Here is a 15,964-nt window from a genome sequence, read left to right on the forward strand (position 1 = left end):
TCGTTTTCACATCCCTTTGTTACATAAGTAAGGCTTTTTCTTGTATTACACCTGTATAATAAACTACGAAAAGGAATACTGTGCAAATCATACGTAATTTTTGACCGCTGTGTTATATCCATGCGCCATTCAGCAGTGGTTACAGTGGTGCTTTGTCGAAATGTAGTCCCAAGTCTAAATTGGCTCCTGCAAGTCCTTTGTGTTATTTCCTAGTTTTTATTTGCAGTCGACATGATTATTTAGGTCACCAAGAATAATTGGTATCATTTCTCTTCTGGCACTCGCAGAGTACAGTCGCTTCCCTTTTTGCTCCCTTATCTTTTTCCCCAAGGCTCTTTGTCCCGTCTGCCTACAGAGCGCTTCTCTGCATTTCTTCTGGGAATCCCTATTTTTTGGAAATGGATTTAATTAATTGGTCATTCAACGCGATTGATAATATCTTTTCCACGATGAGAATGGAGGAGGGGGCTCCCACCTGCCCTCAAGGGACACACGCAGCGGGATATGGGCTCGATTCCTGGAAGGTCTGGAGGATCGTTTGTCTCTCTCAGCTGTCCATTGAGGACGTCGAAGATATGTGGATATTTGGCCTGATGATTACTGGATTTCTTCTGATTGGAGTGGGAGGATATCTGGTTTTCTGGAAATTTGGGAAGTCGGGAGCGATTGGAGTGCGACCCGCACCCATGGCAAGCACCACCCGGGCGGATGCCTCACAGACTGGGACGTTACTCGAGGTGAACCGTAAGCTGGACAATGTCCTTGCTGCATTGCCGGTATTAGTGCGCAAAATGGATGTCATCTTGGAGAGGGTCACTGGACGGTGTGGAGATGTTTAATACCTGAATTGGCTTCACTGGAGGACTTGAATGATCAATACAGACTTTAAGGCAGAGTGGAAAATTATCTCTGCCTGACCCAAACAAAGTCATGTTATCCAATCTGACGCCAAAGCAGCCTTGGAGCTGTGTGCTACAACCCCATCACTTGTAAGTCGCTTTGGACAAAAGCGTCTGCTAAATACATAAACATAAACCCCCACGATGGAAGGAATGCAAACAGATGCTGTGAAAACCCGTCGCATAGCGAGGTCATCAAAATGCAGGATCTCAATGTGCTCTGTGCTTTCCCATGACCTCCCACCCACCTGTGGATACAGTTGGCTGAGCGCCACAAGGGCTGCTCCCGCTGAGGAAACCAGGATCCCAGCACCCCCCCCCCCCCCCCCCCCCCCAACGGGTCTCATGTTGTGAACTGTGACGTTCGTGCTTATATGTTGAGGTGTGTTTTTTTTAGCATAGTAGAGCTACTCCCTGCCGGGAGTAACTCTGGTCTGCTTTTTTTTTCCTCCCCCAACTCTCCTCCTGTAATCCCCTCTTCATCTATTGAAATGAGCGCCGTTATGGCTGCTCTCGTGGTCTGCCTGTATCTGTTCTGTCTATATTTGTGTGTGTAACCTTGGTCAGGCTGTTCTGTGGAGTCAAGTTCCTATGCTCTGGTTCGCTGGAGCGCTGGCAATAAAATTCTCTCTGATTCTCTGATTATTGAGTAATTTTCATCACATTTGCACACAAAATGCTAACTTTTGCTATTCACTTCCATTGTTTATGCTAAGCTAAAGAAAATGGACTGCTTCCAGATCAGGAGAATTACTGCGTTGGTTACTAACAGCTTTTTTCTTACTTATTCAACTGTGGGGAATATGGAAATAGACCAAATTTCACTTAGGGGTGGAACATCCCTTTAAATATATTGAAAACCCATCAACAAATTTGCCAACTTTTGATTATGATCAGATTGATAGTTTTGAAATCTTGGCATTGCTGTTTTTTCCATAGCACCGTGTTTTCAAAAATATAAATTCATGGGGATCATTTTACCGTTGCACAAACTCCAAAGTCTCTGCTGCCCAGCACTGGACTGACCATAGGGCATAGCAGGCAACTGCCCGCTGGGCTGATCCTTTCATCTTTTATGGGCCGGTGTCTGTTTTTTTTTCTTTTTCTGGCCTCTAGTTGTTGCGGACAACTTGTCCGCGCCACGAGGCGCCTTGTAAAGTTGGTGGATTGGCCAACTGGTCATAATACACTCTGGGCTGGACCAATAGCCAGAGGTCTGATGCACCCGCCAGTTGTTTGTGAATCTCAGTAAACAGACAGACGAGCTTAACAAAATGGAGAACAGAAAACAGAAAGGAGGAGCGGAGAAAATTCGACTAAAAAAGAAACTGGCCCTTCAGGCTGATGCTGGCAAATGTGTTAAAATCTCACAGTTGTTTGGTAGTGAAGGTTCAAGTAAAATCAATTTAGGAAGTGATGGAGCCTCAGCCCAGCGACAGGTTGGAGAAGAAAAGAGGGAGGAGGAGGAGAAACCCGAGCCAGCCGCCTGTCCAAGTGGCAGAACCGAATTTCAGGTACGAAGTCATCTGGGTCAAATATAAACCAAGTTCTGGTGTAGTTTATTGTCATCGTCCTGCTTGCTAACTTTTTAAAGTCAGTTACAATAACTCATCTTACTGTTTATTATACGGTGTTGAGGGTCTGACCTCATGAGGAAATTACTATGCAGTGATTTTCTCCAAAATGACTGTGCTTAAATTGCTCTGAAAAGCAAATAATCACATCAGCGCCAAGAAACTTCATTTCCCATGATGCTTTGCACACGGAAGCATTGGGTGATGTCACCGCCTAGTACCAGAAACACGTTCTGCGCATGTGCGGGAAGCCGTGGAGCTTTTCCCGCGAACTAAGACCATAAATCTTCAGCAGAGACAAAGAAACCTTGTTCTTTTGCCCAGGATACCTGGCGGTAAGGACACGCTTGTCGAACGCTCCCTCAACTTGAGCACGCGGAAGCTCTAAGTGCCAAGTTGAGCCCACGCAACCGCTGGAAACTACACTCAACTCCATCGGGACCTGACTGGGAACGAGCGGAGCTCCATTCAGCTCTCAGAGACGCTCCGTGGAGAAACATTCGTGGAGCCAAACAACGGAGAAAGCATTAAACCGACGGATGACGCTGAAAACTGCGGAGAAAACGGAGAACCGTCAAATCATAACAGCGGGGACGCCTTGCTGCTTTGGTGATCAGAAAACTCATTTTTTTTTCTCTCCTTTTCTTCTCCCGTTTCCTCTATAGTCCAGAATAAGCAATAAAACCGCGCTATTGCTTAAAAAGTAGCTTCGTGTTTTCCTCTTTCGCTCCCAATTCGTCCTTCGGGTCATTTTGAAAGAATAAACTGCTTATTGATCATCGCTTTTAGTCGTCAGCTCTGGCCAGGCTGCCGACTCCTTTTAGATTAAATAATTTACAAGTGACCTTTTGTTGTTTGTTAACTTTTGAAGTGTTTGAGTTAAGTTTTACTGTGATTCTAAGCCACTAAGTGTTCGGGAAAGTAGGAAACTTTACACATCCAGGTCTCCTGTTGAATGCGAGGGGAGGGGCAGAGCCCCACACACACTCACAGCTCACCTTCCCCCACCTACTCTGGGGAAACAAAGACCCATTCATCTCTCACACACACACACACACACACACACACACACACACACACACACACACACACACTCACTCACACACACCACACAAACACCTTGAACATTATTTTGAATATACATCCTTTTATTATATCACATGGTTATTATTCATTTATGCCACTGTTTATTCATTTGACAAATTGTTAATTAAACGTTATAAAATTCAGATTTTCGTCTCCAGTAGCTTTGTTGTGTCGAAGAGAAGTCTCTGCTCCAAGGATTCTACGAACTTCAAGAAAGACTGATAAGAGTTTTGGATTCAATTTTTCCCCGGAAAAAGGGGAATGGTGCCCCGTATATCTAAGAATATCTTAATTAATTAATAAATCAGTAAATATTCCCATATTTACAGAATTTATTGAAGAATCCAAAAGTAAGTTGAAGCTTACTAATTGTTCGCTCCTAATAACCCCAACAAAGGAGTTTCTACTGTTGGCCGGGTGCTATGATGTTACTGACAGTTAATTTTTAGGGTTGCCAACCTTCCCGTAAAATAACCGACTCGTCCGTATAAGTTGAAACAGAACGTGATTTGTCCTGTAGTTTAGCTAGACTGAAACAAAAAATGAGACAACGCTGTGGTGTCTTTATTTATGCTGCTCGGCCGACCGTCTCCTCATTCCCCACCATGTTTTTCTTCTTTTTGTTTTATTGGCAACAAAGGCAGCGGGTGACATCTAAACTCAGGTGCATTTGATCATCAGTGGATCCGTTTATTAGCCGATGTTTGCTGTAAAAGCTGCTGGTCATGATGTCAGTTTGGATCTGATGAGAAAGAAACATCGAGAAGAAATAGGAGATGTCCAGACTCAATCATCCGAGCAGCTGAACAGTTACTGGAGAAACTGTTCACATTTTAGATTACATGAATGACTTGAAGAAAAGTTATGAACAAATGTCACCAGGATTCTTTTATATGTAGCTGATAGAAGGCTGGTGACTGTGCAGGGGAGGCTCTAACAGTTTTGCCTGGGGGCAGGTATAAGGCAGAAGGGGGAGACAGAAATACTTTTATTTCTTATTTTCATTTTAAATGTGTAGAGCTTAAATCAGGGATGTCAAATTCATTTTCATTTTTGGCCACATAAAGATCATGAATGCTCTTAAAGGGCCGGTTATGCAGAAAGTACTGAAAAAACTATTAATAGACTAGTAAAATAGTAATAAATATGTCTCTGCATTTTAGCAGTACTACTTAAAATGAAATAATTGTGAAAATCTTCTCCCAATGATGTGATTTACGACTATTCAAATAAACACTTATTTGATTTGACTATAAATTGGACATACATAGAACTTCAAAGTTCTATTTATATTGTCCTCCATGAGATGCTGTTTGTAAAGTTACACAGTTAAAATTAACAATAATGTTGGTTATTTAGCCTGTCATATGAGAAATTAAAAGGGAATTAATATTTCAAAGTAATTGTTTATTGATTAAGAAATGTTTCAACTTCAAACTATTTGGTAAAACATTTAACATTTATAAAAACATGTATACTTAGTTTGCAAGTGAAATATTTAGTTAAAAAGTGAAATATTTTGGTAAGAAGATACATTTTTGGTTTGTAAACAAAATATTTAGTTAAATAGTTAAATATTTCGTTTGGATGCTAAATATATATTTAAGAAGGTAAATATTTAGTTTGTAATCAAAGTATTTAGTTAAAAAGTTAAATATTTAGTTTGGATGTTAAATATTAGGTTAAGAAGGTAAGAATTTCATTTGTAAACAAAATATTTCATAATTAATTATTAATAATGATTTATTTTTCAGAACAAATTTTTCAGAAATGTACAGTAGATTTAAATACAAATAATCATAAGTTAGTGTTTGTGGAGACTTTCATATAGATATTCTAAATGCACACAACCACAAAAAAATTATTAATTATGTGTTTTGTTAAAGATTCCGTCCAACAATTACACACCCTAACAGGATAGCTATAAAAACTGCAACTCATATTAACATATTAACAAATAGTTACAGAAGTAAATACTGTATATGATGTCAGCATTTTCCCCATATTTTCTAGATACTGCACCAGTACGATCTCTAAAAAGACCTCAAATGGTCAATTAAGTTATTTTATCTCACCTTTCTCTGTCTCCTTTCTTTTTTAAATGTATTGTAAAAATATTTCCTAGTTGGTGTGGTAATAAAACAGTTAATGAAAATTTCCATGAATGTCTTTTTTATATTAATATTCATTATAGATTAATAGCGCTCTCTGTTTTAATGTCAGGCTTCTACCAAGTGTTAGAGATTGTTGGGGTGTTACCTTTATCAAGTGGTCTTTTTTACTTTTTACTAAGTACTTTTTAGTAGAGCTGTGGCGACCCATCGATGACGTCGACGGCTTGATTAAAAAAATTTGTTGACGTCAGATCCGGTAGTCGACACACCACACCCTCTTGTTGCATCCCCAGGAGTTTGTAAATAGAGGTGGAATCTGCCTGTTTTTGAGCGACGGTTGCCAAGATGGCGCTCTGAGCAGTCACTTATCGTTGAGCTCTGCGAACCTAGCTTTACTTTAATATATTACACACAGTGAACAAAGACTTTTGTTGCGCCTATGCAATAATCATACTTTACTCCGAGTTTAAGTATTTTTTCAACCAAAATGAGTAAACCTGAGAAGAGAAAGACCAAAACTAAAAAGCTGCTAGCTAACAGCAGTTCCGTTAGCAAACCCGCTAATGTTAGCCAAGCTACCCAGCCTCTTCTTACTTTTGAGAAGCCCACCGACACTAAAAATACTCTCATCGACTCCATGCACGATTATTTGGAGGCAGTTTCCGATCCTCTTCAACATAACCGGATGGAGGAAGTTTCCCCCTCTTCCTATCACTCCATGTGCCTTTTCCGCTGGTAAGCTAAGAAAAGTTGCGGATATGGAGACACCTACGGTTCTCTACCAGCTCTCATCACTCACCATGCTGATTAACTCGAGGTCGGACACTCTTGAAAAAATGGTGAGTGGCAACTCTGTAGTCATTTCCGAGATGAAAAAAGCTGTCCAAGAGAACACCAAACACATCACGGCGGTGAAGGAGTCGTTTGATGCTGTCTGCGTTGAGCTAAATGATATGAAGGGCAGAATTGCTGATTTCGAATCACAGCTTGAACAATATAAAGCAAATGCGGAAACACAGGAAAAGTGCATCTCCCACCTGGAGAACTACTCACGCCGCTGGGATTTGAAGCTCTACGGTCTGCCCGAGAGAGAGAAGCAGGACGTCGGACAGGAGGTCATCAAAGTCTGCAGAACAGTCCTGCCGGAGGAGCAAGTGAAATTCCCCGACGTCGTTGATACCGTCCACCGCATCGGCCCCAAGAAATCCAACAATAACAACCAACCCAGAGGAGTCATCATCCAGTTTACATCCAGGATCTACTGCGATGATGTCTGGCGCGCTGCCAAGAAGTCTGCCTTCCTGAAAAATAATAACCTGAAGCTAGCTGAAGATCTGTCTCCTGACGACCGCGCTCGGAGAAACAAACTTTGGCCAGCTGTTGAAGCCACGCGCAAAGCAAACAAGCTGGCGTTCTTCGTTGCAGGACGTGCGTTTGTGGAGGGAAAAGAGATCTTTCCACCCCTATAATTTGACCTAAGGTATTTGAGATAAAAAACAAACAAAAAGAAAAAAAAACAGGTTAACTTGGTTTCTTTGCTATTCTCTTTTCTTATAGAATTTATAAAACAATCAGGGTTAAACTGACACATTTCATATGTTTTAGATTTATTGGTATTGAGTTTTGCTGCAACATTTGTACGGTAACTGTTATGAGCAAGCTGAACAAGATTCTTTTTTATTTTATCCGTTTTCAAATAATTAGTTTTTTGAATGGAGCAAGATAATCACTAATATGATTCCTCCTTAAGTGCTCATATGTGAAGCATTCTCTGTCTACTACATTGGTTCTGTTTTCTTAGGCTATTGTATTCCCATTGTTATTACTCAAGTTCACAATTTACTTATTCAAAGGTTACAGTTCTCATCTTATATAGGACTCTCTTAAGTGACCAGGTTTCCAGTTCAACTTTTCTTCACTTACTTGGTCTAAGCCTTATCTTATTTGTCACTCTTATTTTTTGTTATTGTCCTTATGTCTTTGTCTGTTATTTCTTTAAATGCAAGAGGTCTAAGAAACAGTGTTAAACGTAAGGCTATCTTTTTGTTTTGCAAGCAGTTCAACTTAGATTTCTGTTTTATACAAGAGTCTCATTCAACAGAACAAGAAAAAACATTTTGGAGATCGCAATGGGGAGATGATCTGTGGATGTCCCATGGTACAGAACGGGCTGCTGGTGTTTGTATACTTAAAGGAAGATTTAATGGTAAAATTCTGAATTCTGATATTGATAAAAATGGTCACTACATTTTTCTAATAATTAAGGCTGCAAATTCTATCTATATTTTAATCAATGTGTATGGTTTTAACTGTCAGAGGGAGAACAAACTATATTTTGACAGGCTGGAGAAGCACTTACTATGCTGGTTATCTAAATATCCCAATTCTTTTATAATTCTTGGTGGAGACTTTAATACAGTGTTTAGCAATAGTTTGGATCGGTGGCCCCCTAGAAGTTCAGACTCTGACTCATTTATAAGATTGTTTGCACAAAGATTTAACTTAGTTGATTCTTGGAGGAATTCACATCCATCTCAAATAGCTTATACATGATGTAACAAGACTCAAACCAGGAGCTCACGCATTGATTATTGGCTTGTTACAAAACATTTAGAAAAAGTTAAAACTGATATTTATCCTACACCACTCTCAGACCACAAAATTGTAAGTTTATCAATCCCATTGTCATCCTCCCTTGCCACTGATACTTCATACTGGAAGCTAAACAGTACTATCCTGGAGCATAAAGAAGTAATTTACGAAGTTCATAGATTAATTAAACTTTATTGGGATAAAGCTCTCACAGATAATACATTTTGTAGCAACTGGGAACTTTTGAAATATGAAATTGGAAAATTCTTTAGAAAATACAGCAGTGAGTTGGCAAAAAAAAAAGAAGATTTGATGAGGCAAGTAATACAGAAGATTACATGCCTTACTTCCAAACCAACAGACGCCCTGAATGAATCTGATAAGATAGAACTGGTTGACCTGCAGCATAGATTGGACGAGATTTACAAATGCAAAGCTAATGGAGCATTTATTCGGTCTCGCAGAAAGTGGCTCGAAGAAGGAGAGCAGAATTCGGCCTACTTTTTCCGACTTGAAAAACATCAGTCCAACACCAACTCTGTCCTACAACTGAATATTAATGGAACAATTTCAAATGATAAGGATGCAATAGCAAAATATTGTTCAAATTTTTATTGCAAACTTTATTCCTCTAGTTATTGCCCTCAAGCTACTCTTACTTTTTTAAATTCCATTGGTATTACTACTCAGCTGAGTAAGGAGGAAAGTCAGCTTTGTGACAGATCAATTTCTTTGATGGAGGTTGCAGAGGCTATAAAACATCTAAAGGTGAACAAATCACCGGGAACTGATGGTCTTACTGCAGAGTTTTACAAACAGTTCTCTGACAGTTTAACCCCGTTTCTTTTAGGAGTCTTTAAGGAAAGCATGGACAGAGGTGCACTCCCTCCCACTTTGTCAAAGATTGATCACGCTTATTCCCAAACCGAGGAAGGATCCTTTGTTCTTAGACAACTGGCGACCAATCTCTTTACTAAATAACGATTATAAGATACTAGCACAAGTTCTGGCTAATAGAGTAAAGCCTGTGTTAAATAAAGTTATCGACGAGAGTAAGTCTGGATTCATGCAGAATCGTCATATCTCCAACAACATAAGGTTAATTTTAGACATTATGGATTACCCAGAACTTGTACAGGATGATAGTCTTATTCTTTTTTTAGATTTTTACAAGGCGTTCGATTCCTTAGAGCACGAGTTTATTTTTACTGCCCTGAGCAAATTTGGGTTTGGCCAATCCTTCTGTAATGCTGTTCGTACACTGTATTCTAATAGTAACAGCTCCATAAAGCTTCCCACCGGTACTTCCCCAACATTCTCTCTAAAGCGTGGAGTGAGGCAGGGCTGCCCCCTCTCTGTGTATTTATTCCTTCTTTCTGTGCAACTCCTTAATTCACACATTAAACTCAGTTCTTTAAAAGGTCTGATCATAGCTAATAAAGAAATACTAATAAGTCAGTTAGCAGATGATACAGCTCTCTTTCTAAGAGATGTCTCGCAAGTTTCAGTGGTCATCGACATTATACAGTCATTCTCTAAAGCCTCCGGACTTTCACTCAACTTACATAAATGTGAACTGCTACCAGTCAAAAATTGTTCTGCAACTTCAATCCATGGAATACCTGTAAAAAACTCTGTAAGATACCTTGGAATTCAAATAATAAAAAATGAGCAATCCAGATGCTCCAAGAACTTTACTCCTATTATAGACAAAACCTAAAAAATCTTTAACTGTTGGCTTCAACGGGACCTATCGTTAAAAGGAAGGGTTCTGCTTTCAAAAGCTGAGGGTATCTCCCGTCTAACCTATGCTGCACAGTCACTACACGTTGACAATACAACTTGTAAATTAATCAACAAATAGTTATACAATTTCTTATGAAAAAATGAAACCCACTACTTACGTAAATCAGTAGCTTTAAATCCATATGATAAAGGAGGTTTTAACTTTATTGATTTCGGTGCTCTTAACAACACCTTTAAAATAAACTGGATTTAAAAGTATTTAAAAAATCCCACTTCTCTCTGGAATTTTATCTCACATCATATATTTTCTAATTTAGGTGGCCTTAACTTCCTACTGCTCTGCAATTACAGTATTCCCAAAATACCACTAAAACTTTCTCACTTCCATCAACAAATTCTTTTGGCATGGGCACTGATTTACAAACACAACTTCTCCCCGCAAAACTGTTTTATTTGGAATAACTGCAATATTATTTATAAAAATAAAACTATTTTTTTAAATATCTGGTTTAATAATGGAATCATCTTGGTTGGCCAGTTATTTGATGAAAAAGGACTTTTATACAATTACTCTGAATTCCTTAGGAAATACAATATACCAATAACGTCTAGAGAATTCTCAATAGTGTTTGATGCCATCCCATCCGGTCTGTCCATGTTGTTCAGATGCTCACACAGCGCTCCACCATCAGTCAGTCGCCCGGATGTGTTACATTCTTCTCTTGGCAATGTTTGTTTTTCCTCGCATAAGTCGGTGAATAACAAAATAAGAACTCTCTTTCAGGATACAATGATTTCTGTTCCATCAACCATATCTTATTGGGCTAATTTTGTAACAGATATTGAATGGAAAAAAGTTTGGACCTTACCACAAAAATTTCTTTTAACGAACAAAGTTAAAGAGTTTACATTTAAATTCATTCACAAGTTTTACCCTACCAAACAATATTTGTAAAAAATTTTTAGCTGATATAAATGTAAATTGTACCTTTTGTCAAGAGCAACCTGAAACAGCTTCTCATTTGTTCTGGTCATGTAAATTTACAAGTAAATTCTGGAAGGACTTCCACAAGTTTATTAATGACTCTGTTCTCCCTAACTTTCAACTATACTACAAAGATGTTATTTTTGGTCTTCATAATTTTAATAAGAAGGACAATGATGCTTTCTTCTTCGTAAATAGGTTTTTATTTTTGGCTATATTTCACATACACAAAAGCAAAGTCCTTGGCAGAAAACCTGAACTTCTTGTATTAAAAATGGAACTTGAACAATATATAAGGACGATCTCCTCATCAAAAAACACCAAGGCTCTTAAGTCTGTTAATATAAAAGTCTAAAAGTAATAAAGTCTGAAACTATTTCAAAGTTTGTGGACTGTATGTCTGTAAGGTTAGAGACCTTTAACCCTGATCCATCTAACACTGAACACTATTCACAACACTTTGATGTACTTTGTAATCAGGTCCTGGACGTGGTTGTCCCTCTCAAACTTTGCAAGTCTCAGCCGAGGAGGGAGCCTTGGCTCTCTGATGTCACACGGGCTTGAAGGCCGGCGTGTAGATCCTCTGAGAGAAAGTGGAAAAAGGATGGCCTACAGGTCTTGCGTGAGTTGTTCAGAGCATCTCTGGTTGCTTATCAGGATGCTGTGAGGGCTGCCAGAACGGCCTATTTTGCAGACATCATTGAAACAAACTCCAATAATCCCAAGATCCTCTACAAAACACTAAACTGTTCTGGTGTATCAGGAGCCTAGCTTAATGTCTGCTACAGCTGCTGGAAACTCTGAAGCTTTTCACAGGTTCTTTGTTGATAAAGTGTCAGGCATTAGAGCAGCCATTTCTGGTAACTCTGTTGACCCTGCTCCAGTTCCTCCATCACCACCCACCCTGAGCTCCCTCAATACTGTTTCATACTCTGAGCTGAATAAGCTTGTTGCGAGGCAGAAGCCATCTGGCTCTCCACTTGACGTTCTGCCGTCTCGTCTCTGGAAGGCTGCCTTTCCGTGCCTTGACCCTTCACTTGGTCAGATTATCAATGGGAGCCTCAGCACAGGTGTGCTGAGCCTCAGCACAGGTGTGCTAACCCTAACCCCAAGGTGCTGTTTAACACCATCAGCAGCATAGTCTCTCCTGCCTCTCCTACAGCCTCCATCCACTCTGTTACAGACTGTGAGAACTTTCTGTCTTTCTTTGTGGACAAAGTCAATAAGGTTAGATCTAGCATCTCTCCTTCAGCCTTATCGCTGCCTCTCCCAACTCCAACCAGGCCCATCATCCTAGATAGCTTTGCTCCTGTTTCTTTGACCGAGTTAACCAAACTAGTTAACTCTATGAAGACCTCTGCATTCCCCCTCGACATCTTACCCTCATCTTTGTTTAAAAATGCTTTTCAGTCCATTGGTCCCAGCGTGCTCTCCATTATTAATGCTTCTCTGGTTTCTGGTCAGGTCCCTGCTTACTTTAAGAACGCTGTAATCCACCCGCTTCTTAAAAAACCGAGTCTTGACCCCTCTCTCCATAGCAGCTTCAGACCCATCTCTAAACTTCCGTTCATCTCCAAGATCTTGGAAAAGGTTGTGGCTAAACAACTCACAGCTGCTCTTGATGAACACACAACATCTATGATAGCTTCCAGTCAGGTTTTCGTAGAGCTCATTCTACTGAAACAGCTCTTCTTAGGGTCTCTAATGACCTTCTGACTCAGTGATGCAGGGGACTGTTCTGTTCTGGTCCTGCTGGACCTGACTGCAGCTTTTGACACTGTTGACCATCACCTGCTACTGGAGAGGCTGAGAGACTGGGCAGTTCTATCAGGAACTGCTCTGGAGTGGTTCTCCTCCTATCTTTCTGAGTGTTCCTTTTCTATGGCCGTCTCCAAGTTTAGGTCCTCCACCACCTCTCTTACCTTCTTGGAAAATTAACGGGTTCTTAACATCTAACCGGAAGCCCGTTAAACATCAAGACCTCTTCATGGCTTGTGATAACCCTAGCGACATCACATGACATGCAGATCTATTGGCGTGAAGTCAAAGGTATTTCTCGTGCACCCGGAACTGATAAGGATCTGATTGCAGACTCTCTTGCCAAACAAGGTGCAGCTGTTGGTCCTTTAACCCCTTGTGGCTCCCTGACAGTGTGTCTTCTCGGTCAAACCCACCCCGTGTGTGTGTCGTGACTTGAGCTCAGGCCGCTAACGCGTCCACCTCTCGACCATCCGATGGTTTTGAGTCTGTTCATCCTGTCTTTTCTGAAAACAACCTTGTCAGTCTTCAGTCCCAGGACTCTGATACCAGCAGGATGATCCTGTACCTTTCTGATCCGACAGCTCATCTGCCTTTTCCTGTCAAGCTTGACTCCGTACCTGAGCTATGGGCTCTCTTTCGTGTTCGTGTCATTCCCTCTCTAGGTGTTGTTAACTACAACGGCGCTGTCAGAGTGACCAGTCGATCCACTGCCTCCAAGGTCAGTGACACCCACAGAGTCTGTGTCGTCTCTGCAGCAAGATTGCTTCACTCGGGGGTGGGAAAACCACCTAAAGCTTGGTTTATGCTTGACGTATTCACTTTCCGCTTGGTGATGCGGCTCGCGGATGGAACGCGCTTCAAACTTGCAGCGTTTATAGGTTCATGCGGCTTGTCTCTGCGGTGAGCCAATATTCTCCCAAACTGTAGGGGGCAGCATGGAGCTCTACGGCATGAATCCAACACTACACCATAGTAGAAGTAAAAATTACTTTTGTTTACAACATGGCATTCCAGCATTTTTTAACAGCGTCCTCATCTTTTCCGACAGTGCGAGCTATTTCTCTCCAAGAATTATTAACAACATGTTGATCACGGTTATCTTTGAGAGCTGAATCATACAAATGTCTGTATTTACGAACCTCTGCCATACTAGTTCTTGCCAGTCTGCCATGTTTTTCCGCGTCCGACCGTCCGCGTGGTTAGAAAATTTCCTAGGTGCGCGGTGCGGAAATTTTGGGCCGTGCAGAGGCGCGGTGGAGGGGCGTGGTTGTTAAAATGACGCAACCTCGCGGACGCGTCAAGCATAAACCGACCTTAACCTAGGGGAGGTTGCAGTGGCACTGCACATGAGACTCCGCACCCTGGAGTGGGAACACCACCTGCCAAAGGGGGAGTTGATGGTGGCGCTGAGCCTCCAGCTGAAGCCCATTACCTTGCAGTGGGGACGCCACCTGCCGAAGGGGGGGGCTGACAACATCACTGACCCTACTCCTACAGCTGGTGCTAGTGACCTCTAGACCTGAGGTTGGTGACTCGCCTACCACAGGGGGAAGGTTGAATGTCGCCCTGTACCACTACTGGTTGACCCTGATCTCTCTGACTGCACCTGCGCGTCGACCGAGGGCCCTCCAGAGCGCACACCTGCACCAGACACGTTCTGAGACATTGCATTCACCTGCAAACAAACACTTCATATTAGATTCATCCAAACACAGGGTTGCTTTTTTAATACCAAAGTCTTTTATAAATTGTGATGTTTTATAATTGTTTAGTAATAAATTTCTTAACCTTCTTAAACTTGACTCTTTCTTGAAATAAACACAGAGTGGGTGTACATTGATCACTGAAGAGGCAAAGATCTTTAGATCTTCTGAATTAACAAATAATCTTTGCTATTAAATTAAATCTTTAAAAATAAATATTATAATCTGTAAAGGTGAATGTAAAGGTGAACTATTTCTTTATGTTTAACAACGGCAAAGGTATACAGGCTTTTATTTTGACAGCATCATGGCAACCGTAGCCAAGTAGGGAGGCGCAATGGGCGCAACACAGAAGAAGCAAACGTAAATCTATTAGAAGTAAAGACGGAGCAAAGGATAGGCTATTAACGGTTCACGGAGAAGAAGACAAAGAAAGTTTGAAGAATACTTCTGTCTAGCTTCAGTTGATAAGGGGAACAAGGTTTGTAACTATAATTCATGATGTTGTTATGAAAAAGGAACGTGTATGGGTACCTATATGATTGTATTAGTTGTGAAAAAGGCTACCAATGTAATCAGTTATGCATTATGGTTTATTTTATGATTTATTTCTTTTTTGTTTATGCCTAGCTCTTACGTTGGTTGGTTGATGATACGGACGGCTCAATAAATCATCATTCACGATCAGATCCGGCCTTCTCAATATTGACTGAATGCTACATAATCTTTTGATTAAACATAGACCAAGCAAGTTGGTGTATGAATTTATATCTATTATATTCATATATCCATATATAATATCATTCGTCAATTCGTTTGATCTTCTTAGGAATTAAAATATAAGCTGATAGCAACAGCCTTTAATTCCTATGTTTAGGTCAGTAACCCTACAGTAACATTGAATCATCTCTGGTTTCAAAGGTAAGTTCAGGTGAGTACGAAGATGGAAAATCTTCATATGAGAAGTCAAGTGTGGATGAAGCTCATCCAAGCACGCCCTCTAGGGTCTCGTACGACCCACCCTTGCATCATCAGTGGAAAAATAAGGGATTAAAGATAAATTATCAGTGACTGCAGAAAATAATTCAGGAGTAAATAAAAGTGGAAGCTCGGTCACAGGAGCCAAAACTCGGAGTTCTCTGGTTTCTGGCAGAGATACAGAATCCTCACAAGCAACTAACTCTGAAGCGTCGTCAGTCAGATCTGGAAAATACCTGAAGGGAATGAACAAGAGGGGGGGGGGGGGGGGGTGTTTTAGAAGAAAATGAACTTTTTTTCACTTAGGAAGTAAAAACAATAAAATCTCTAGTAGAAAGTAGATGTACACATACTCTATATGTCTATAAGTTTAGGCCCACTTGGTGACTTAGAATCGAGAAGCTGCTTAGATTTCACAAGCAAGTAGAAAAAATAGAAGCAAGAACAACAACAACAAAATATTTTTGTAAAGTTTATGTTTTTCTATCAAATAAAATGAAATAGAATACAAATATATATATATATA

General features: G+C 40.4%; 1 protein-coding gene across 1 annotated transcript; it reads left to right on the forward strand.

Moving 5' to 3' along the window:
- The first annotated feature begins 2,536 nt into the window (after positions 1-2,536).
- Positions 2,537-15,691, forward strand: LOC139071721 (uncharacterized). The gene is made up of 2 exons (XM_070554656.1): positions 2,537-14,941; positions 15,091-15,691. Exon 1 carries the CDS (start codon positions 6,237-6,239, stop codon positions 7,140-7,142), a length of 906 nt encoding a protein of 301 aa, XP_070410757.1. The 5' UTR covers positions 2,537-6,236; the 3' UTR covers positions 7,143-14,941; positions 15,091-15,691.
- Positions 15,692-15,964: the final 273 nt, after the last annotated feature.

The sequence above is a fragment of the Nothobranchius furzeri genome, chromosome 9, assembly GCF_043380555.1.
Source record: "Nothobranchius furzeri strain GRZ-AD chromosome 9, NfurGRZ-RIMD1, whole genome shotgun sequence".
Lineage (NCBI taxonomy): Eukaryota > Metazoa > Chordata > Actinopteri > Cyprinodontiformes > Nothobranchiidae > Nothobranchius > Nothobranchius furzeri.